The sequence below is a fragment of the Ochlerotatus camptorhynchus genome, unplaced genomic scaffold (genome assembly GCF_037179485.1).
Source record: "Ochlerotatus camptorhynchus isolate MF236.1 unplaced genomic scaffold, CSIRO-AGI_Acam_v1.1 ptg000432l, whole genome shotgun sequence".
Lineage (NCBI taxonomy): Eukaryota > Metazoa > Arthropoda > Insecta > Diptera > Culicidae > Ochlerotatus > Ochlerotatus camptorhynchus.
This window is the reverse complement of record NW_027040918.1, coordinates 1,634,022-1,659,824: the sequence shown is the minus strand read 5'-3', so window position 1 is coordinate 1,659,824 and position 25,803 is coordinate 1,634,022. Positions and strand designations below refer to the sequence as shown.

Genomic DNA, 25,803 nt, shown 5'->3' with positions numbered 1-25,803 from the left:
TTTCTACTCGTTTGATTTAGCGCTGTAGAGAAAATAAATAAAAGTACTAATTTATCTGAAAAAGGCATAGGGAAGAACCATGACGTGCAGCAGGATTATAAATTCGCCGAAGAAAGTGTTAAGCGTTAGGCTAAGCAGTAGTAGTAAAATTATGTTAATTTCTGTTGATTATGGTAGTACATTGATTTTACATTGTAATTGATTAGCCTATTTGGCTCTTCATTTTTGTTTAATTTGATATTCTACTTTTATATTTGCGTTTTTCAACTAGTTTACAGAATACCCCTTTGGGTGTTTTGTTTGAATTGAAAAAGTGAAAACCTACCTAACTACGAGCATAACTTAACTTAACGTGCTAGATCACGTATGATCTGATGATTTGATCTCAGACAGGTGTCTCTGAACCTTTCCAGGATGAATACTCCCCGTTCTACTAATGTCTGAATTCCAGCCAGGAAGTGAACCTCAGAATTTCTAGTCCGCGGGGGACTGTTTAGGACCATTCTAAGGATCTTGTTCTTGATCCTTTGGAGTTTAAGGTGATGGCATTTGGCGCAACTCTCCCAGATTGGCATCCCGTATTCTATTACGGGAAGAATGATTTGTTTGTAGACAGCAAGCTTTTTTTTCAGGGACAGGGTAGACCTCCTGTTGATGAGTGGATACAACGATCTTATCAAGATGTTGCACTTGGTTTTGGTTTTGTCAACGTGCTCCCTGAAAAGCAGCTTGCTGTCTAGTGTCAGCCCGAGGTACACGACCTCTTTGGACCATTCCACCACTGAGTCGTTTAAGCAGATCTTATTATTCTCAGACGGAACAAGTCTGGGAGATTTTGAGTGTGGAAATATGATGACCTGGGTTTTTGCCGCGTTGATACGGATCTTCCAGCTGTTGAAATATTCAGACAGGACGTCCAGGCCTCTCTGAAGTTTGGCAGTCAGAGCTCCAATGACCCTACCCTTGTAGCCGATGGATGTGTCATCTGCGAACAGAGACAACGATCCACCATCAGGGAGAGCCAGCATATCGGAGGTGAACAGGTTGAATAGAATGGGGCCAAGGATGCTTCCGTGTGGAACCCCAGCACCGATGTTGAAAGCATCCGATGTGATGCCATTTAGAGAGACTCGGAATAGGTAGTTGTTAATTATCTTCACTAGGAAGATTGGAAGACTGCAATTTGAACACCAGGCCATCTTGCCAGGCATTGTCGAACGCTTTTTCAACGTCCAACAACGCCATGGCAGATGTTTTCGAAACAGACTTGTTCCGTCTGAGAATGTTTGTTACTCGAGTCAGCTGGTGGACGGTCGAACGACCTTTCCGAAAACCAAACTGTTCCTCGAGTAACAAGTTGTTTTCTTCGGCAGATGTTAGGAGCTGAGAGAAGGTTGATTGGTCGATAACTTGAAGGAGAGGACGGATCCTTCCCAGGTTTCCGGATGAGTATGACTTTAGCTGACTTCCAGCACGAGGGGAAGTAGCCAAGTCGGAGGCACAGATTAAAAATCAGTCCCAGATGGTTGTAGAATCTGGAACTCAAGTGTTTGAGTTCCAGATTCAGGATGCTGTCGAACCTTGGGGCCTTAATGTTTTTAGACGATTTGATACAGGCCAACAGTTCGTCAGCCGTAATCGCGGATTCCTCTGGAAAAATTATTGGGAATGTGGTGGAGGTTGGTTGCGTTTTCAGCAACCTCAGCTTCATGAGGGCTGACGATGTTTTGTCCGAGATTATGAGAGCTGACGAAGTGTTGACCTATCGCTGCAGCGTTCTCTTCAGGAGTTATCAGATGAACCACTGGGTCGCCGGGACTATCCAGTGGGGTCAGTGGTGGAATGCGTCTTGACTTATTTTTAAGAATTTTGGTTTGTTTCCAAAAGGGCTTTGCACAATCTGGGAGAGAGCGGATCCTATTAGCATAGTCCTGATTTCTGAGGTCCACCATCTTGGCTTGGATGGTTTTTGTTAGGCATGTCCGGGCGTGTCCGGAAGGACACCGTAGTCGACAGTGGAGTCGACACAGTGTTGGAACTGATCCCAGCTGACGCGCTGGTAGTTGCGTCGGGAAGCTTGGAATCGATTGACGGATGAGCCCACATCGGCCACCACCGGATAGTGGTCGGAACTCAGCTCCTAGTGGGTCATAGGTTGCGAGATGTTGTCTCCCATGTTACTGACGAAGATGTCGATGGTAGAGTGAACGCCAGACCGGCTCAAGCGGGTGGGACTGTTGCCCCAAGCCTGGTGTTTGGCGTTCAGGTCGCCAGCGATGATGTACTTCTCACGGCGTCGAGTTAGTTTGATGATGTCTCTCCGCAGGCCTGCTGCCGACCCGTTCCTGATGGTGACTTGTTTGGGACAGTAGGCCGTAATGATGGTAATAGGGACGACAAGAGTGGAGACTTCCACACCCACCGCTTCGATCATCTTCAGCTGGAAACTCGGTGGCAGTCAACAGCCAATTATTTCTTAAGCTGGTAGGAGCTGGTCTGGTCGAGCCTTAAGAGCTGAAAATCGGGGAGGTGAACATTTATCTCCGGCTTCAGCGATGTCTATGCTATGTTCATTGAGGAAATCAACGAACTCAACGTTGCTCGACGAGCTCTTGAGCGAGCAAGCGTTCCAGTTGGCTATTTTGATGGCTTCATGGTCCATACTTTTGCACGAGGGTCATAACTCCACGAAGCTGTTCAGGTAATATCTTGGTGGTGCGCAAGATTATGATCACCTCAGTCACGAGGATCACTAGTTCGTCGCTTGTGAGTGGAGAATTGTCTTCTGACTCACCTGACACGGCAGGGGTGTACGATAATCCCGGGGCAGTAGAGCTATGGCTCTTCTGGGCCGCAGCATCAGTGAGGCGATGCTGAACTGAACGGTGGCTGGGACCCGCTTGATCTGATGTTGGATTCGCAACGCGGGGGCGCTGATTTAGTGGAAGCGGTGCTAGGTTCGGGACCATACGACGAGCCGGAAGTACTGGAAACGTGTCCTTGTTGAAAATAGGAGCACGATTATTGCGGTGGTGACCATGTTGGTTCCTCGTGGAAGCCTGTTGTCGGATCTGGATGAAAGCCGCTCGCTTGGGACATCTCCTATCGCTGCCCAGATGGTTGGAATCACAGTTCACGCACTTAGGTTCAGCTTCTTCTTCCTTCTTGCAGGCGGTACGCAACGCCACAACGAGCCTTCATGTGACAATTCTTTCGTACCGTGCCCAAATGCCAGACAATTAGTGCACTGTGTCACGTCACGGTGCCGAGGGCGATACTGCTCCCACTGAATCAAAATGTTGAACAGCGCGTGAATCTGCCGCAGAGCAGCCACACTGGTGTCCTTATCGAAGTGCACTAGGTACAACTGGTCCCGGAATGCACTGGTTTCATCACGTCTCGCAATGGGAAAAATGTTGATTGGTTTCAGATGGAGGTGCTCCAATTCCGCTTTAATTTCCACAACAGGGAGATTTGGAAGACCACGGATCACCATTTTCAGTGGTTTGCTTCCAGGGACTTTGTGAGTGTAGAACTCAAACCGGTTCAGCTGAAGAAAAGTGCCAACAGAGTCGAGCACAAGATTTTGCTCACCGTGCTGCACAGCTGGAACAGTGGATGGATTTAATTTTTAGCCAGCTTATTCCTAAGCAATGCGAGTTCCTTCGTCGAGGTGAACAGTGGGGGCACTTTTTCCCGTTTCTCAACTGGATCTGCATCTGCTTCTTCGGGGAGTGCCGAGAACGGATTACTCTGAAGCAACCTTTCCGTGTGGTTGCTGGCATCAGCTTGCTTGCGAGGCCTTTTTGGGCCTTCTTACCCAACATCCCAGTGATTCCCAGGCTTGATGGAGCCTCGCTCGCGAGTTTGAAATGAGTCGAGCATAGCATTTTTCTGAGGAGTAGAATGCCTACTGCCAAATCATTCTGCTGAGCTTCAGAGCTTGTGAGCGAAGGGAGATAAAATGCGAGTGAGGATTGCTGCCATTCATGCACATGTTTTCTATCACACGCTCTTACTCTCACTCTGGATGAACTCTGAGCTTCTTGCGTCGAGCAAAAAAGTCATCCGGAGTCTCGAAAAGCGCACCTCACGTCGAATCATCCTCTCGCTGAAGTTCACTCTCCCTCTCTCTCGAGGAGTTTTTGTTTACTTCTTCCATATTCCTGCCACCACTCACTCGAGGTGAGGGCTGGCTAAACTCGCAGGACAAGAGTGTTTTGAAACCTCCAGTGAGTTTGAGGAGTTTCAGCAAGCCTGGTGATTCCTAGTGAATCCAAGAGGATTTCTCGGCTTCCATCAAAGCAAGTCCCAAGTAACATTGCAAGCTTTATAGAGGTTTTATAGCATTCTACAAGTCCGAATCATGGTCTACATAACCTTCATAAAACCAAAATTGTTACTTGGGGTCCCAAGTAACATTGCAAGTTTTAAGGAGGTTTTAATGCATGCTACAATTCTAAGTCATGGTCTACAGAACCCTTATAAAACCGAAATTGTTTCTTGGGGTGTCACGTAAACACATTCCTACCCATTCCTTCGTTGACCTGCGTTCGGGCGCGGCCAGCGCTAGTATTGCCAGTTTGAGATCACCAGTTTTTACTCATTGAGGATGATTGCTAGTCCCAAGCATCGTCTATTGGTTCTCTGTGCAATTACAGCTGATCTGGCAATAACAGAGTAGCAACCTTGGGTGGTCAATCATGCTCATGCTCATGCCCTTGTCAATGTTGCCAGTCAGAACATATTACACTGAAACAATTCATCAAGCTAGCGTTCTTGTATATCGTCTCATTGTCAACAAAAATAACGTACATTTCATTACACAACTTGCAAATTTCCATCGGGAGTGGTCTTATTTTTCGATTATCTACAAATCTGAACTGATTTACAGCTGGAACACATTGAAAATCCGGAAGATCATAGCCGCTGGGATAATTTTATAAATCTTAATTTTTCCCATCCAAACTACATGGAAGCACCAGCCGGATCACTGCAAAATCGATATAGAAAACAAAATATTTCACATGGATGACGATTTAAAGCACCTGCGGTGGATACATTAATCATGAAAGGTGAAAAAATTTGTTTTTTATTAAAATTACAAAGGTTTGGTTTTCCGTGTTGAAAAATGCTTCTCCATCAAACAGCAATTAAAAACTAATAATTCTCAGTAGTGGAACAGGGAGTAATATGAGCTGGTGACCTTTTAAACGGAATCATTCAAATTAAATTAATTTAAATGAATTTAATGTAGAAGATACATTGGTTGAAAAACCTGTGCGTTGAATTGATTGACGTTTGAATGAATTAGCACTTGAAATTGTAAATTTTTCACTTTACCCTGTATGCCAATTTTATCACCACTTCCCCTAACAATAACTTTTTAACGAAAGGAAGAATAAAAATCATTCAGATCCAAAAGTTTGAGAATTCATGTTTAAAAACTGCAAAATTATGGGAGCTCGGGAAAGCACTGTATATTTCTCTTTATCCACGTGTGCATGTGTGTGACACAAACCACTCTATATATTTGATATTTTACTAACACTTTCAATACTGATTTGATGCTATATATTTTTATCTATATATTGGGGGTGCAATTTCAAAAAACCAACATCTACCGCGTTACGAAAAGTGGTCAGATTTTGACCACTTATAACTTTGTCAATAGCGGATGGATTCTAATTCTAAACAAGCCAATCTATTGGAAATTCGTCTACAAATTGTGAGGTTTGAACCGTATCCCACCGGAATCACCCAACCCTTTTGGAGAGCAGGCACAACCTACCTATTCAACTGCACTGCGACGAAAGAGGACGAACGAGATGCTTGCTGATTGAAGCGTCGTTGGGCGGTCAGATTAAAGAGGATTAATAGATTCATCCTGTTCATCCAGTTGACAGCTCGTCGAGGGGTTCATCAATGGAGATTGCACTATGACTGAATGGTAATCCATTCAGTCAATTGTGCACCTCACATCCCACTCCTTCTCTCAAGAAAAACGAGAAAAAAAAATCGCTGGTGCTTATAGCTTTAGGGTGCTTGTTTTTCTATAAATAATATCAGTCCATTTCAACAACCTATATTGTCTGTGATGTTGACCCCATGATACCTGCACAAAGTTCATTTTTTCTTTAATATCTGATACACCGCAACTTCTTCAGCCAACTGTATTCATAGCGTCTTAGTAAAAGTCCCAAAAAATGGATATCTAATTGCGGATGACAAGTGGCAAACCATAATGCTACCATAGAGGTAACTATAAGACCAGAAGGTCCCGAAGAAACGTGCTCAACTTTTTTTAATCTGAATTTTTGGAAATGATTTCTAGTAATCAAACATCAAGATTTCTGAGAATTTTGCATTCTTGTCAGTTTTTATAACTTGCTTTCTAATCTTCATTGTCTTAAATTCAAACTCTCCTCAAAATTCACGCATGCCATTGCAGAAGTGCCAAATCTGTTTTTGAAATATAATACATCCAAAGAAGTGAAGTATATCTTTCATTAAAACGATATTTGAATAAATCTGTACACTGGAGTAGTTACTGCTACCGGATGGCTGTAAATTTATTCAGAGAAATTCCAATCGATTTATTGCAATAAATTGTCCTATTCCCTCGTCTTAACAAATATAAAGTTAAAACAGAATCTGTGGATAAAATCTGGGTCTTTTTTTGCAATAAAACTCCTTTATAGGAATAACTCCATCAAAAAGAAAATACTGACAAATACTGTAGCCACTAAGTCAGCAAAAGCTTCATGAGATTCTTGTTCTTCTTCTTATTCGCATTTCAAGCTAATTGCTTAGCGCATATTAGCTTACTGCGTGCTCTCAACTTAGTGTTCTAAATGCACTTCCACATTTATTAATTGAGAGCATTCGATGCCAATATCAATGCATGAATTTATATATTGTATGGAAAGCACAATGATACTCTATGCCCAGGGAAGTCGAGTAAATTTCCGACCCGAAATATTCCCTCGACCGGAACGGGAATCGAAACTGCCGCATCCGGCTTAGCTTCAAGAGATCTGATCAGTGAATTTCATGTCCCGTATGAATCTATTCGGTATTCTGATCCAATATTCTGGATCTCAGTAAATGTACAATGATCGAACCCTCAACTTTCTGATCATTTTAATCGATTCATTCTTCTCTTCAGAATCGGTGTCTCACTTCTAACTACGTTCAACTGTCAGAAAGGGCAATCAATTAAATTATAATTTTCTAGCTATCATCACGAATCACCTTTTTACCTTCTAGTAATCCTCAAACTAAGGCACTCATGATCGAGTGACTCAACATACTCAGATACGTCTCTTCGAGATTCTCCCGCGTCATTCTATCATCGACAACCTATTCCTGAGCGAATTTATTCCTGAAGATCTGCCCTTTCGAGTGGGTGACCCACAACACTCAGGAAATTCTCACGACATGCCTTTCCTGAGCGGGTGTCCCGTCACGCTCAATAACTTGGCGATTCCCAAGATCCGCCTTCTTTGAGTGGGTGTTCTGAAACACTCAGGCAATCATCACGACTTGCCTTTTCTGAGCATGTGTCCCGCCATGCTCAATAACCTGGAGATCCTCAAGATCCGCCTTCTTCGAGTGGGTGTTCCGCCACACTCAGGCAATCCTCACGATTTGCCTTTTCTGAGCGGGTGTCCCGCCACGCTAAATAACCTGGTGATCCACAAGATCTGCCTTCTTCGAGTGGGTGTTCCGGTAGAACGTATATTAAAAAAAATCCTTTGAGAGAGAGAAGGATCAGTATTTTCCATTTAATTCCACTACTTTATTTGCTTATCCTTGACAGATACGCGTATTTCGTCTACAATGTGCAGACTTCTTCAGTGTCTTGTACTAATACTCTTGTACTAGTCGAGTATTAGTACAAGACACTGAAGAAGTCTGCACATTGTAGACGAAATACGCGTATCTGTCAAGGATAAGCAAATAAAGTAGTGGAATTAAATGGAAAATACTAATCCTTCTCTCTCTCATTATACAGGTATTCCACTAAGACGCCCACATTCATCAGGAAAAATCCTTTACTACTTCCGGAAGTAGCTTTTCAACGGGCGTTCCAACTTGTGGAAAAACAAATCCACAGACCTTCTTACGAGCGTCCCACTTCGTCACTAAAGGTTTGCAGTAATCTTTCCACCGGGTGTCCCACACCATGGCAAAGATAGTCTTCTAGTGGGCATCTGACACCACTGTTCACCAACGAGCGTCCCACTTCGTGGCATAATTATCTTCCTTCAGGCGTCCCACTCCGCGGAAGATTTTTCTTCGTTGTCGTCCAATCACTGAATAATCATTCCACTGGGCGTCCCACACCGTGGCAATGATTACATGACTTAGCCGTCTTGAATCACTTTTTCCACGAGCGTCCCACCACAGGTTTGATACCTGTTATGATTGCAGCAAAAATGATTATACTAAGACAACACGGCAATCATACTACACTGCAGGAAACTATTATCACTTTTGAAAGGCAACGTAACGAAGAAAAAAAAAACAAACGCGTCAAAGCAAAACAAAATGTCTTCTCAGGAACATTGACAATGCACACTTTTTTTTTGTTGGTATCATTCCATTCCACTCGCGGTTCGCGGTTCGCGCTTCACACTTTCTCATAGACCAGACGAAAATTTGACGAATATACACGTGGGACTTCACGACTAGCCTTTCTTTTAAATAACACTTCAATTTCCACTTCTTAGCCCTCTCAAATCGTTGGGTGATTCTAATGGAAATGGTTCAATTTATTTTAGCACTGAATAGTAGCTAAAACCTGGCAGGATCGCCATTGTGAGGTTTAAACCGTATCCCACCGGAATCACCCAACCCTTTTGGAGAGCAGGCACAACCTACCTATTCAACTGCACTGCGACGAAAGAGGACGAACGAGATGCTTGCTGATTGAAGCGTCGTTGGGCGGTCAGATTAAAGAGGATGAATAGATTCATCCTGTTCATCCAGTTGACAGCTCGTCGAGGGGTTCATCAATGGAGATTGCACTATGACTGAATGGTAATCCATTCAGTCAATTGTGCACCTCACACAAATCTGCTAAAATGAACACTGTATCAATTCGAAAATTACAAAAATGTCCAACTGTTGCAATGGTGATCAAAATTACGACCGATTGCCTGCAAAAAGTGATTTCACTAACTCAGTCGTCGAGTATTGAAAGCAAGCACGTAATCCTACGTCAAATCTAAGGACGTGTCTTGGATGCACCCTCTTACTTTGTTTTCAATAGGTGGCTGTTCATAAACTACGTAGACCATTTTTGAGAGTTTTAGACCTCCTTTCTCGACCCACGACGACAATCGTCCACACATTTACTATCCCCCTATTTACAATTTATGACCGTCAAATGTATCGAAACACAATCAAAAATTTAATTGCTGTAAACAGATTTTATGACAATATATATTTACCCACCGTGTTTCTCAAAAAAATTGTGATCGTAGATTTTAATTTTAATGTCGTTAAAGTGCTCCAGAAAAAAATCACGTGTGAGAGAATTCATTCAATGAATGGTTCGGGCCACCTAATAGCAGATTTCCGGAAATCGTTCCGTCCTATTGCAGTCAAATTCAACCGATAAAATCACCAACCTGTAACGTCCAGGTAGACCGCCAGATTGATCTTCGGTTCCGTATTGACCTGACACTCGTAGATGCCGCTGTCCTTTAGCTGAGGGTACTCGATCTTTAGGTCCCAGTCGTCGGAGTCCTGCGGATGAACCACCGAAAACCGCTGATCACCGGTGTAGGTGTAGATGTCCGATGTCAGTATGTGGAGATCCCGCTTGCGCATCCAGGAAACCTGCAATCGAGGAGAGGGAAAATGGGTGAAGATTTCGGTTAAATCATTGAATTCTATAAATCGAAAAATCAGTCATCATATTGCGATTCTGTCTGCCAGCGTTCCAATAATAGCGATGTCTGGCTGAATCGTTATTAGCGTTTCTCTTTCGGTCGAGTTCTTATTGATACGGAAGGCAAGGAAGGATAGGACTAATGATAATCACAATCGAATCAGCTGCAGTGAGGTGTGAGTGGGCTTTTCCCACCGTTTCCAGTCTGGGCGTAATTGAATAAATCTGAGGATAATTGAAAAATAATACCATTTCGTAGACAGGCGGGAACCGACGTCGTCATCGTTGCCATTGATGGTACATATTGGTGTGAGTTGTTTGGCTTGGATGGGAATTCAATGAAGAGGCGATGCAGTTGGTATCAATAATCAGATAATTAATAAGGATGCTTTTTTGCGTGGATTTTTGGGATCAAAATGTTCGTCTGAAACAAACTCCACCCCACCCCACCCCGTCGATTAATTTCAATTATAGTCCCAGCTGCTGACGGTGGTAGAGCTTTGATTGGGAAGAAGAAAAACGTGCCACGCGGCTTGATGGCAGCGGAAAGTTTTCTCATTTTCCCGCAAGAGGTTAATCACACTCGTCACATATCTCAACCCGGAACAGCACACGGTTTACGTGCTACTTTAATCCACCTCTGGCTCATGCAAAACTCCAGCCAGCATACAAACGCAGAAGGTGAAACTTTTCAGTAAAATCTCCCCAGGATGATGGCTAGGACTCGGAAGTTTCTCCAGTGAGGAATATGGCTAAAGATAATGCCAGTTAGTAACGTTAGTGTAGGAACCTCAACAGCAACGAGCAAACAAGCCCGCTTCTTCCACACATGATGAGGATGATGACGAAAATCCCATCAGAGTGTTCGCAAGTGGAGCGGGAGATTAATGTGCTCCAAAATTTAATTTTGCCAAGTCCAATCAAAAATTCAATTTTCGGAAATTTACCCCCTTGTCTCCGTTGAGATTAATTAAATTTCCGCAGTCGGAAGCCGTCGACGTTCTCGTGGTTAGTGGCTGCGATCATTACTGAAAACTGCATGCGGCAGTGTGGGATGCATCCGATGGGTGTGAGTGTGTTACACTTTGCCGTGCCAGTAGTGTTTGAGGATGCACCTCGAACCTCAGCAAACGTTTAAGTTTGAATTTAATTAATCAAAAGAACGCACACATCGCAAAAAAAATGGCTTCAGCTGTTATGAAAATTAATGAAAATATTTTTCAACAGCGCCGAAGGAGCATCAGCATGTGTGGGCTCTGTAAAAATAGGCTTATAAGGTACACGCACGTCCACGGGTATGACGATGGTATATAGCTAGCTAGCGACGTGTGTCAGGGATCACTTTAGATCCATCCATCCAAGCTCTCGTGCTTTGAAGTGATATTCCACATATAATGAGAGAGAGATATTCCACGCCGCTGGCTGGTGGCAGCAGAGCATGATTTATGCAGGTAAAGCTCGGAAATGAAAGTTTGGCGCTTCAACAACGGTAAACGATGACGATACATGGATACTAGGCCGGCAGGCACACCCCAAATACTAGATGTCGCACACATGTGGAATTAATGGCGCTTTACCTTTGGGTGGCGTGTGTGGCCCGATGGTTTTGGATCGTGAAGCAAAAGCTGAATGATATGACGTTGTTAATCCGCTACACCCAACGCATGTATGTCTACTAACCCAGGAGTGGTTGATTGGTGCTCCAATGAAGCTGACGCTAATCCTGGTTGACGAAAATTACGAACTAAAACACATGCAGCCATTATGGTGGTACGTTGGGTTCGGCCGTTTTGCGTTGGTAAAATTGGTCCAGAAGGATTAAAATTGCTTTACTGAAATCGGTGCTCGGTTAAGGGTGTGCAATGGTAGCTTCCTGCATTTGTACAATAGATCATAATTTGACGAAATATTTTGAGTTCAAGTCAAGATTGAGTATTTTTTTTCTAATGCACTATTCATGTCTTCTTTCTACTCTATTATTAATTTGATTGTTACTTTAAAAACATCTTTGATCAACCTAGAATTAATACAAACGCATTTTTTAATTGGCGTAGAATAAGACCTGAAACCCTTGAACAATTTTAAAAATATTAGCAAGAAATAAGAATCGATATAAAACCAATGTCATTTATTACATGTGCTGAGTGAGCCGAGTAAATATAAAAAAAGTTAAATTTTGAACCGTTAATCACATTTAAAACAGCATTTGTCTAATTCCCTGTGTAAAATAGGAAAGACATGTAATCTAGCAGGCATAAGTTTATAACGCTCTAAGATTGCATCCAATTTAGTTGACGTCTTTAGATTACAATACAGCAGCCATTTGGCATTAACTCTGATTTATGATGGTTTTATAACGGTAATGAACAATAAATATAGCTTAAATACAGCATTTCAAAGTGTAAAACATTCCTGGTTATTGAGTTTTTTGCTATTTAAAAAAAAAAACCTTTAATAGCCTGACGAGAAAGTCAAAAACTGTCTTGTTTTCAAAATAATGTTAAAGCAGCTCTTAATCCTAATGGGAGCACTATTTCGGATCGAGAAATAACACGTAAAACACCAGGATTAAGTAACACAATGGTAATGATTTCGTCATGATGTCAGCTACCTGTCGTTCTGGTGGAACGCACTCTAGCCGGATACGCCCCTGCTGAACCAGACTTCTGATGAACCGTAGTTTGACGTCAATGTGCTTCAGTCTGCCACGATCCTTCGGATCATTCACCACCGTTATTGTTGACTGGTTATCTTCATGATACGTCACAGGAACTGTTAGCTGGTAACCCATTTCCTACAGCAACCCTATCGGCCACACTCCTTCATAAACCGCTGTACTAAGTACGACTAATTCAGCCTCTGTCGACGACAACGATACAGTTTGCCGTTTTCTAGTCAGCCCGGTTGTCACACTGCCAAAAACTTGGAAAACGTATCCCGTCACTGAACGTCGATCGATAATACTGTTCGCCCAATCTGCATCGCTAAACGCCGAAACAATATCCGCTTTGTCGTCACCTCTGTACTCCCGCTCAATATCTACTGTACCTTTGATGTACCGGAGAAGACGCTTGAGGTGCGTCCAATGTTCTTCTGTTGGCAAACTTTGAAACTGGCTGTAGAAGTTTACCGCCGCACACAGATCCGGGCGTGTTGTCACGCTAACATAACATGCCAAGGCGATTGAGCAAACTTTCCAGGTATCGACGCTGACTAATTCGCAAAATTCGGTTCTCCATGTCTCGCTCGATTCGCATACCAAGACAATTGGTAAATTGCCCAGCGTCAGTCATGTCAAACTCCTTCGAATGGCATGATTTGACGATTCGAATCTCCTGCAAACTGTGTCCGATTCTTCGCATCTTTTTCCCCTCGCCAATAAATACACTGGTCATCAGTACTCCTTTTGAATCCCAATCTAGCGATGAACCGATTGAATCGGTCATTCCAGGCTTTAGAGGGCTGCTTGTGGCCGTATATTGACTTGTGCAATCGGCAGACTAAGTTTTTTTCTTCCTCGAAACCTTCAGGCTGTGTCATAAAGATTTCTTTGCTCAAGTCTCCGTTGAGGGAAGCCGTACGAACGTCCATCTGGTGCACCAACATTCGCTCTTGATTAGCAACAGCCAGCTTAGTCCTCAACGTATCTAGCTTCACGACCGGCGAGTAGCTTTCAGTGTAATCAAAACCTAAACGTCGACTAAAACCCCTCGTGCCCAGGTCTTGTTTCGTTGCAGGGAATCCATCTCATCCTGTATAGCTGTTTGCCATTCGGGCCAATCAGCTCTCTGCTTCAAGCCCGCGATTGTAGTAGGAAGATTCTCGACGTATTCCATAGCACTCAACGCCATACCAGCAAACATCATGTCGTAGTCTTTGGCCAAACTGGTGGCTTCGTGACTCGACCAGATGATGTTGTCTCAGGCGTTTCACAAGGTTCTTCAGCACGTTCCGTATCACTGCACGTACTAAACCCATCGGATTCGTCTTGACGTTCGCTCACTTCATCTTTGTTGCAGAGAAAGTAGTCAAATGCGATCCGTCCCTTAGTTTGCCTTCGAGAAACTTTAAGTCTGCAATTTATTTGAACATTAGGTTATGATTTTAGAGAGTAAAACAGGCTACTTACAAAACGGTTCTCTTTAGTATGCTAACCTAACATTTTTCCCTGCAACAACCCGAAATTGTGGGTATCTTATCCTAGTAAATAAAAGTAATTAGGATTAGCGAAAACATATGGAATGGTTTCTCTTACTTGAACAACTCTCGATCTTACATTCAATTATTCGAATTTAGAACTAGCTTTCTGATTTGAGATATAATCGCGCAAAAGATATTCTAAATTGTGAACACGTTTGTTTTCTGTCCTTCGTTTCAACTCACTCTCTTTTTTGACACCTCTTCGATCGTGCAGCGTTCCCAGTTACACCTCTCCGTTGTCCAATTGAGGGGCTTTCTCAACATAACCGGCCCCGTGTTGCTGGGAACCACGATCATCTTCTTTGCTCTGAGCCTTCCTGACATCCAGTGATGCAAGCTTCGTTACGGGCCTCTTCTTAATGCCAGTACTGGTCTGGACCATCGTCGACCGCACATGACCATCCGATCCTGGGTAGATCTCGGTAATAACTCCACGCTCCCAATGATTCCGTGCTGATTCCTCAATGACAATGACCAAGTCATTGACTTCCAAGGGTTTGGTCGGATCAAACCATTTCACTTGTCTCCTCAAAACTGGAAGATACTCTCTAACCCAGCGACGCCAGAACTCGTCGGCCAAGTGCTGAGTAAGTTTCCAGCTGTCCCTCAATGTTTGACAAGGTGCCACAAACTCCGTGCTTGGTTGAGTAACCCCTCGATTTCCGTACAACAGGAAGTGGTTCGGGGTTAACGCTTCATCTGTGGCCACGTCCAAAGGTACGTATGTGAGGGGTCGTGTGTTCACGATGCCTTCCGCTTCTAGTACGACTGTCTCCAAAGTTTCATCGTCGGGATGGCGTGGTGCTCCTGCTACAGCTGCCATTGCAACTTTCACGGAGCGAACCATTCGCTTCCACACTCCACCCATGTGAAGAGCTGCGGGAGGGTTAAACAACCACTTGGTTCTCACATTCGTAAAAACGCTCGCACATCCTCCGTTGATTTCCCTCAGCTGTTCCATCAATTGTCGGTTGGCTCCGACAAAGCACGTTCCGTTGTCGGAATATATCTCGTCTGGGGCCCCTCTTCTGACCACAAATCTTCTGATAGCCTTGATGCATGAGGAGGTGTTCAGCGAATGGACCACTTCCAAGTGGACTGCACGTATTGTCAGACAAGTAAAAAGTGCAATCCACCGTTTGACCAAGCTGCGTCCTACCTTGACGAGTATATGAACAAAATAATCCAGTCCGGTGTAGGTGATGAACGGCGTCAGTCTCACTTTAGGCAGAGGTGCAATTACTGGAGGTTGAGCTGATGCTTTGCGGATCCGGCAGAACTGGCAATCCTTGCTCACTCGTTGTACCACCGCCCTGAGCTTCGGAATCCAAAAGCGTTGGCGACCCTCGTTTGCAACCGTTTCACGATTGCTGCGAAGATAACGTCGATGGTACCTGTCGATTAACAGAAGCGTTACGGGGTGATCCTTAGGGAGAAGAATGGGATACTTAGCTTCGTAGGGGATTTGAGGTGCAGCCCCTATACGACCTCTAATCCTCATCACTCCGTTCTCATCCAGAAATACCGCGAGATTGTATAGAGGACTGCACCTCGATAGCTTTTCTCGGTAGGTCATTAAGTCGGAACCACATTTCTCCAACAAGGAGTATTCGTCGGGATAAACTTGGCGTTGGGCGACCTGCCACAAGTAGTTTTCGGCTCGTTGAAAATCGTGTTGTCCTATCGCAGCGAATGTTGGCTTGCTTTCTGCTCCATCTTTTTTGCATCTTTGAATGAACGTATGCAACTGTCCGTAGAAGACGATTCCAGTTAGAGAATCGGTCGAAACGGATTACTGGTTCCCACTTTTGGTGCAAATGTACTACCTCCAGCAATTCTTCGGTGGTCGTCAGTTCAGGAACATTGTGTGTCCATTCACTTTCTGGTTCACGCAGAAATTCTGGTCCGGTGTACCAGCGACTATTAGCTTCAAAACTCGATTCACAAGACCATTTGGTAGCATCGTCTGCTGCGTTTGATTTCGATGGTACGTATCGCCACTCTGAAACGTCCGTGTGTGTCAGTATCTCGCCGACTCGAACTCCAACGTACTGATGATAGCGACGACCGTCTGACTTCAGCCATGCCAAAACCGCCGTACTGTCCGACCAGAAGACTCGTCGTGTTATAGGTATCGAGATTATCTCGCAGACGTTCGTCGCCAGGCGAGCTCCAATGAGAGCGGCTTGTAATTCCAGCCTAGGTATACTGACTGGCTTTAAAGGCGCAACTTTGCTCTTGGCAACATTTTACCTCATCACCTAAGAGGTACCGGATGTACACGACGCAAGCATAAGCCGACTTGCTCGCATCAACGACGGTGTGCAGTTCGACCTTCGTGACGGGTTGGTTATTTTTTTTTCCGGAAACATGCTCCGGGGAACTGCCACCTTTCCTAATTCACCAAGTGCTCGACTCCATCTCTGCCAATCAACGAACAAAGCCTGGCTTATGTGTTCATCCCATCCCGTTCCAGTTCTCCAAATTTCTTGAATTAGAATTTTCCCATGAAAAAGGAAATGAGTCCTAATGGGTCGAAAACAGTCATCACCGCCCTCAACACTTGCACGTCTCTATCGTCCTCTATCAGTTGATAAATCTCAGGATTCATGTGGGTGGAAAAGGAGAATTCATCGCCTTGTGGCCTCCAAAGCATACCTAACACCAACTCATCTGCTGTGGTTCCTTCCAGTTTCATACTTAGGTCGTTATGACGTTAGGAATCTTGTTGTATGGTTTGCATCACCTTGACGGAGCTTGAGACGAAGTTGCGGATCTCAAAGCCTGCTGCCTTGTGAATAGCCCGCTCGTCTTGAATCAATCGAATTGCTTCATCGTCCGTGTCTACGCTATCCAGCCAATTGTCAACATGATGGTTCTTCAATATAGCTTCAACCGCTCTTGGTTGTTGACCTGTAAAATCCTCAGCATTCCGAATTTTTATGAACTGCGCCGTCGACGGAGAGCAGGCTGCACCAAAGGTGACGACATCTATAACGTAAACCACCAGTGGTTTTGTTGGGTCCCTTCGGTATAGGAACAATTGCGACTGCTTATCTGCCGAACACATTTTTAACTGCAAAAACATTTCGCGTATGTCCCCTGAAACCGCTATTTTCCGTTGGCGAAACCGTAGCAAAACTGTTTTTAGTGGCACTAGGAAGTCAGGTCCCTTCAGCAGTTGACTGTTACACACCATCGACTTGCGCAGCAGCGTCCCACACGAGGCGAATCTTCGACTTTTTCGGATGCTTCACTACGCCGAGTGGCAGGAACCAAATTCTTCTCGGATCGAACGTTTCCAGCTCTTCCTGAGGTTACACGATGAATGTACCCTTTCTGTTCAAAATCTTCAATTAGCCGCTCGACTTTCATTTTTAGTTCTGGATCCTTTTCGAATCTTCTTTCGAGACATTTCAATCGATTGAACGCCATGGTATAACCATTAGGGAATTCTACGTGGTCGAATTTCCAGATTAATCCGGTCTCAAATCCAAATTCCGTCCTTTTCGTCGATCGCTGCAAAATTTCCTTAGCTCGTTTTTCGTCTTTGCCTAATGGCTGCTCCGTTACTCAAGAATCTTCAAGAGCCAACTGCGCTTTTACCATTTGATGGAGTTGCTCGTCGTCCTGGATTCTGGAACATTCACAGAGGTGAATGCAATTTGTGTTTACCTGGCCTTCCGAACTTTTAGTCGAGGTTCGCCCATAAATAGTCCAACCAATTCTAGTTTTGACAGTGAATCACCAATAATAAAGAATTTAGACCTATGACGGGTAAGTTTCTGAAGGGCACCCTTGAGAATTTTTTTTTTGCTGGCCTGCGCATTGGAATGGCAAATAGGCAGCTATAAACAGAAACTCTAAAAGTTTCAAAAACTTTGGTTTCAAATAAAGAAAGAATTTTATGTTTGATTCGTCTATGAACAATGACGGCAACGCCACCACAGGGTCCATCAAGACGATCATTTCTATAAATGAAATAATTTGCGTCCCATTTAACCTTATGGTCAGGTTTAAGGAACGTTTCAGTTATAACTGCAATATGCACGTTATGAAGTCTCAAAAAGGTAAATAGCTCGTCTGCATTATCTTTAAGAGACCGAGCATTCCAATTTAAAATATTTAATGCTTTAAAATCCATTACTGAATTTTAAAGTCATGACAATATTATTTGCAAATTTTACTCCAGTTTGAATAGCATCAAACATGGAGTTAGATTTAAGCATATCAGAAATCATGTCAATTAATGATTTCTGTAAAATTCCATTTTAGGGGCAGTAATGCTTCCTAAGTCAAAATTGTCAAAATTTCCGTTAGAACGTTGGTTAGTATTTTGATTTCTACCCGTTGCAATAGCAGCATAGGTAGCTCCATTAACTCGCTGAACATTGTTAGCAGCGAGGGAAGTAGGTACAGTTGAAAAATTTGAAGCGGGGGTGATATTTTTACCTACGGGTACGAATGTAGAATTTGTTCCTAGCAGACCGTTGTTTACAGCAGCGGAAACGTGGAGCGTTTTCTACCTGTCGCTTAGAACGAGATTGTAGGATCGCTTTGCGAGCCTTATATTCCCAAAAATTGGATTTGTAGTTTTCACCACAATTTGAACATTTAAATTTCTTAGGATCTTCCTTCACAGGACAGTCGTCCTTTGCGTGAGAGGAATCACCACAATTCATGCATTTAGCTGGCATGTAGCAATGTTTAGTTCCGTGACCCCATCCCTGGCACTTACGGCACTGAGTGAGGTTTTGGAAATTTCCTCCAGTCTTCCTTAAGGACATGGAGCATAAGGCATAAGGCTAGCTTTTTCTAAGGCCTTAAGGTTGTTTAGTTCACTAGACTTGAAGTGAACTAAATAAAAATCATAAGAAATCCCGTTGCGCGAATCGCCAGGACGGGATTCATTTTCATTTTGATTACTTGGAGTGGCACAACTCCAAGTAATTTTGCCAGTTCATCTCTGATCTGATCCAGGGATTCACCACTGGGCAGTCCTTTCATGACAACCTTCAACCCACGTTCAGTTTTGGTGTAGTAAGTAAAAAATGTGTGCTTCTTCTCAGTAAGATACTTGAGAAGACATTTAAATCCGTCCAAGGTTTCAGCCAATACACGGCATTCACCCCGACGTCCAATTTGTAGTAAAAAATTAACTTTCACGAAATTCAAAAGTTCCATGCGAAGAGCATGGAAATCGGAAGTGGTTATCACAATAGGGGGAATCTTTTCCTTTAAGCCGGGAAAGTTTACTAGAATTTTTCTTGGATGATGGATTATTCTCATCATCCGTGAGCAAATCAAATTGATTACTCAAATTAATTTCATCAGATGGGGCGTCAATAGTTTGCCTCTTTCTTTTGCGTTTAGGCGCCATGGCGGCAGTAAATTTTTATCCAAGCAGATTACTATAAGAATCTGAAGGATCGAAGAGCAATTTTCCAAATCGATATCCAAGAAGGATTACCTCGGGTAGGGTCCAAACAAGGATCGAAGAGGAATAAGAGTTGAACAAGGTAGAAAATTTTTACAGGTTGAGCACTGAAAAGTACTGTTTAAATTTGTTGTAGCTTTAGGTAGTAGTAACACTCCCTTCAGCAAAAAGTAAATAGATCCGCACGGCAAGAGAGCACGATGCGGCCTGAGCGGACAGCCTTTCGTTGTGTACAATGTTCAACGCTACGCACCAAAAACACTGCTGCTAATGCTGACGATCGACCGGACAGCACCACACACGGTAACCGTTCAGTGAGATAGGATCCAATTCCATTTTGAAATCTGTGTTAGGGTATGCGCTATTTGCAGGCAATCGGTGATAATTTTGATCACCATTGCAATAGTTGGACATTTGTGTAATTTTCAGTAGTGACCAATTGAAAATTAATGTACTATTCAATTTAGGGATCGTCCATTAATTATGTCATACTTTTAGGAGGGAGGGGGGTTTGGAAACTGTGACGAGCCATACAAAAAAAAATGTGACAAAGGGGGAGGGGGTTGAAAATGGGTCAAATTTGCATGACGTAATTAATGGATCTCCCCTTAGAAGATTTGTAGCTAAATTTCTAATCGATTGGCTTGTTTAGAATTAAAATCCATCTGCTATTGACAGAGTTATATGTGGTCAAAACCTGACCTCTTTTCGTAATGCGGTAAATTTTGGTGTTTTGAAATTGCACCCCCAATATGTTGCCGAAAGACGTAATCCTGCGTAAAAATACCATCTTTCCTGAATCCAATTAAGTCAAAAACCCGAACGGGAACGCACAATAATAGCTGTTATCCAAAATGTACATCAAATGATCTATTATCCCTCAAACAATCCCAGTGGTATATTGAGGTGTATTTGAGATTTTCGAATTTGAAACAAGCAGTTCAGTTTGGGTATTATAATGAAAAGCAAATAGATATATGCACCTTTTTTTCTGGGAAATGCTTCCTTATCCATTCATATACTCCAAACGTGTAGCTGTTTTCTTTGTTAAACTTCCCGATTTTTTAGTTAGAGGACCCTAGCAGCACGCTTGTCACTGAACAATTGTGGTAACTTGTGTGTAACCCATTCCAGTCACAATCACGTGGCAGCAACTTATTTCGATACATGTGTTCTGCTTGGGGAACGTAGTGCCGTGTAAGCAATTTAAGTTGAATACCGTCATATGGGGGAAAATGTATCACCGGCGTGAAATTGATCATTATACGTTGCACTTTTAATTGTCACGTATAACATTTTCGGTGCAAGATATCAAGAGAATTCTTAAAAGCATGCTACTCCAATGATTACCATGAAATTTTTTTCATTACAAAAAAATTGTATTTTATTGCATGGATTTCATTGTTATAGAGCTGACGTTAAGTAGTATTCAATATCAACATCAAGACAAACGATCATTGTACTGCAACAATAGCCATTAAAGTAGCATCTTTTACTAAACTACAGCGGAATGTTTCAAATATCAAGAAATGGAGAGTTTTTTGCATAATTACCAGTGATTTTGAATAAAATTGCCTACATTTAGACGTAGCTCTGCATTTTAAGACATCGTTGCGTCTAAATACATTTTTAACACAAAGGTTTTAACATCTGAAACGGATTCAGGGAACCCACATTTAATAAGAACAATTACTAGAAATGCATTGTGAAGCCATTTGAGGGGTTGATCAACTTCATCCCATAGTGAAATTTTCAAAGCTTGGATTTTAAAAAAATCCTAAAAATCAACAAAATATCCAATATTATAAGAAATCAAGCAATACGATGTAGTCCTCATAGCTTCTCATTTAAACACAGTTAGTTTTTCAAATAAGTTTATTTTAGAAATTAATTTAGATATTTACGTTACATAGTGATTAATTTGCCCCCGTATTGCGGTACTCTTAGGCATCTTTAAAAAAAAATCAATAAAAATAAAGCTTCTTAAAGCAGCTATTAAAATAAGCTTCTAAAAGGCTGTTCATAAGCGACTTAAACAGTGTAGTAGAGTGCGTTCGGTCCATATTTTGTATTTTTGCAACTTTCTACGTATGGGGGTAGATAATGATCAACCAATACATTATGCACACAATATGGGGTGTCCCAGAAAGTATAAATACATTGGAATAAAACAACGTTCTGATAATGTACTCCAAATTTTATATCATATATATGTTCTTTATTGTATTCTCTTTCAATCGGATGAAAATAATCCGCAGTTCCTTTACTCGTATGTCATGGAACGAACATCTGATCTGAAGCTTCTCATGAGCTGCAGCACATATTCTTTGGTCACTTTTGTCCAGTGTTTATCAAATGATTCGATTGAATTCACTGCCTTAAAGTGTTTCCGTAGATATCCATTGGAAAGGGCCCAAAAAGTTTAGATTGACCTCCACCAACGGTTTGGTAATAGTCCTATCTCCTTCAAGATTGTCTCCAAGTTGGCCATGAAAGCGAAATTTAAAAGTATAAAAAATATTACATTAATGGCGTACCCAATATTAGAACGGCGGCGTATAAGAAATCGTCGGTGGCGGCGGCGCATAGGACTAATTAGAACTCCTCTTTGAACCATTCGAACTTTTTTCATTCGACATTTTGTCCATTCGACATTTTGTCCATTCGACTTTTTGTCACTCTTATCATCATTCGACCTTTTGTCCCCCTTCGCACAGTTCGACCTTTTGTCTCCCTTCTCATCATTCGACCTTTTTGTCCATTAGAACTTTTGTCATTCAACGTTTTGTCATTCGACGTTTTGTCATTCGACATTTTGTCATTCGACCATTTGTCCCACAACCGATAGAAGGTCGGTTTTTCAAATGATATGTTTAGCCTGCATTGTAGGAAGGGTAATAAGGGGATTTTGAAGACATCATGTACGGATGTGGCCAATGTGATCCTTGGCACTCTATATGACTGCCATTGAGCTTGTTTCTGTATTCTCATGTGATTTGATGTGTCGCATCGCTTCTTGTACCAAGACCCATGTCTCCGGAACAAGTCTACCGATTCCAAAAATATTCAAAAGCGTTCAATGGATTCATGTTTCCTTCCACTTGTTGCTTCCAGTTTAGTGCTGTGGTTGCTGAGAAAGAAGTGTTTCTCAGCAACCACAGCAACCACAGCAGAAAAACGTCCAAAAAGGCCGTGGAAAAAGTATCGGGACGAAGTGGTTTTTAATATAGACGGATCAGAACAATCCCGCAAGAAGGACAATATTCTCTGTCTTCTTTGGCTCTCCCAACTGAAACGTTACGCCTGCCGGTAATAAGTCCTTTGATCGCTTATCGTTCTGAAATAATGTTTCACCAATTAATTATGAATGACTCGAAATTGCCAAAGGCATATTCCGATCATTTAATCGTATCCCACAGTTTTGTGCACAGTCCCACACATATTGCTTCCACCGCTTAATTTTCTAATTACGCTACCAAGTTCTCACCACACAAAGGCAAACATTCCTTTGCTAACAAAGTGGAAATAGTTTTGGAAGCTCATGGAGACGGCTCCATTTTCAAAGCACACACCCCATCCATATCTTAAAGCTAAAATTTCAAACACCTTTTCCACCGTGGAAATGTCGGATCTCCCGCCGAGATCAGTCCGCAGTTAAAGTTTCCCCCTCACACTGTTGCCCAAATTTCCAACTCCATCTGCTGCAGCAGTGCATGGCTGTGGAGCTGCTCGGAGGCAGACCAGCTACGCTATCAACGTTCGTTATTGTTTAATCAGAAGTGATTAACGCTCATCCGACACGAGCAATTCCAAGTATGAGCCTCAGCCACCCCCGCCCACCGAGTGCCGAAAATCAACTTTCATCCAACAAATCGGGCTGGGAATGATACGAACGCTCCCCGCCAATGATGGGGCGTGGAGGGAGTGCCAGCTTGCGTGTTCTTATCGCTCTGGCAGACCGTAAATCTCAAATTAAAATAAATACAGCATTCGCGCAATCGGGAAATTTGTAGTTCACACGAAGAAACGCAGAAAAAAAGGTGGAATTTGATTGCGGCACTCGGAGGGGGTTGGCAAGTGGTTTGTTTTTACAGCTGCTTATGGTGAACGGATGACAAACAACTCCACTCTAAGGTAGCGCGCAACGCACTCAGCTGGAAGGGTAATAATTTATTTATACGTTTAATAAATTAATAATAACGCTTGTTTCAAGTCGGGCGCTAGTCAAGAGCAAGTATTGAACACAAACACACAGCCACACACAAAGTCATATAATTCACTGCCTTGGAAGTTCGGCTCTGTTATGCTTCTCTCGAGGAGATGGGAGTTTCCCCTTTTCATGGGTGTTTATAGCCATGGGTAATTGGACCCTTTTATGGCACTTTTCGAAACGCTAAAATGACGAACTTGGGAACGCATCAACGATGGACGGATGGCTGGTTGCTGACCGTTGGAGTGTGTATTAATATTGCTGAGTGCTCCTTTCTAGGTTGTAAAAAAAGTTAGTTCTTGAGGGCAATAGTTTAATTAAAAATAGGAAAACTGTAAACAGCGCAATGTGGTACACAAAGAGCGATTGTGTTGTGGACTGCTGAAAAAGGGGATGGGTATTTGTAGGAGGAATATAATTTGACAGCTTCCAATGTAGTAAAATTAATGGCTGGAAATCTCAGTTTCTGATTCTACATCACTTGAATCAGTTTGCTCAACTACAGAAGAAATTATCGTTTAAAGTAAATGTTTACATTTGATAATCGAGTAATTGTTCCGGATACCACCTAGGAAGTGGCTCAAAATTTGATTTAAAAAAAATGGGTTGGATCTCACCACAGGTGGATACATTCAGGGCTTTTATAATAGCCACGAACATGAAGTTGCTCAGCCCGGATCCCGGAAGGTGGAATATTAAATCGCTTTCGCGTTTGAAGTTGCACTTTTTAATTTCCGTCGATCACCCACCAGCCAACGAGATCAAAGTTCAAACTTTCCCCTATCCATTTCAACCCCAGAGCAATTTACTTGCACGTGCAGACCGTTTTCGTGGAGCGTTCATGCAGCAAGAAGAAGCGAATAATGAATAAAAATATTCCATAATTAAAACGAGAAAAAAATGAACCGGATGAAATATTGTCACTTCCTGCTGCTATGCAGGTCACTCGGGTAGCTAGGTAGGAGCTTGATTGAAATTTATCGAATGGGATTTTTTTCGTGGCACTGCTCTCCACTTGAAAAGCGATAGTTCTATTTTACATTTAACTGCACCCATACGTTGCACGTTCAAGAGTGCTCACCGGGTTTCAAACCGATCACGTAGGTACCATGGCAACACGGAGCAGCACTGTACGACAGCAGGTACCGGTTCCCCATAGGCGATGAAAAGCGGGAAAAATAGCTTGCAAACTGACCTCTACGTCAAGCTCCCTACCATGGACGGCTTTATTTCAGGAGTCAGTACCACAAAGGGGTTCACAAGTAAAGTATCGGTAAAATGCATCGCCGGTGCAGTCAGTGCTGCACGAAGCAACCGACCGCTTCAAAGTGAGGACGATCGCTCTCCTGGTGCACGGCTGGCTAAGTGTACGTGTGTGTGTGTAAATCCTTCGGAATAATACATCACTGTCAATGGCGTGCGGTTGGCTGAGCGAATGCCATTTTGGTGATTTATCCTGGTAGCCAACCGCCGTGCTCCACTGCTCGATGGTATCCGTGATCGAAAGAACCGAATGCGTGGTGCTCTGCGGCAGCACTTCCTCCACGAGGGCCGGGTGTTACCGTCCGGCTTAGGGGAGGTGCTCACGACTGTCGGAAAGTTTATTACACTACATGTCACAGGAATCTGTCAGCGTAAGTAAGTTCCAGGACAGCTTTGTCAGCAGCTCAACGGCGACGATGAAGACGACGATGTCGAGAGATGAAAGTAATGGTTTGTGGCAAGCCAAGATGACAAACTTCACGATGTAAAATGCATTAGGGGGCTGCTCAAAAGCATGAGCTCTAAATATATGGCAGAAACAAATAAAACGACAATGTCACTGGATTTCCAAAGAAAAACACTCTGCTGAAGTACTTTGTTCGTATTTAATAACTGAGCAAAGGCATTTCTTTTCCTGCATTTTTGTGAGATTAAGCATACACACCACTCAATGCCTCTTTAGAGTTTCCGAAAATAGAACAGCTGTCAGATATACAGTTCAAATGAAAAGGGTGCTGACTAGAAACAAGTTTGATGGCCGCCAAGGGTTTAATTTCCGTTCTGGGTTAGAGA

General features: G+C 42.9%; 1 protein-coding gene across 2 annotated transcripts in view; it reads right to left on the bottom strand.

Annotated features, from left to right (window-relative positions):
- Nucleotides 1-25,803, bottom strand: part of LOC135711355 (uncharacterized) — a 679,421-nt gene that overhangs the window by 173,059 nt on the left and 480,559 nt on the right. For both annotated transcript variants that reach the window (XM_065234152.1, XM_065234153.1), the window contains exon 5: nt 9,639-9,849. In XM_065234152.1, the coding sequence (XP_065090224.1) occupies nt 9,639-9,849 (211 nt within the window). The remainder of the gene's footprint in view (nt 1-9,638; nt 9,850-25,803) is intronic.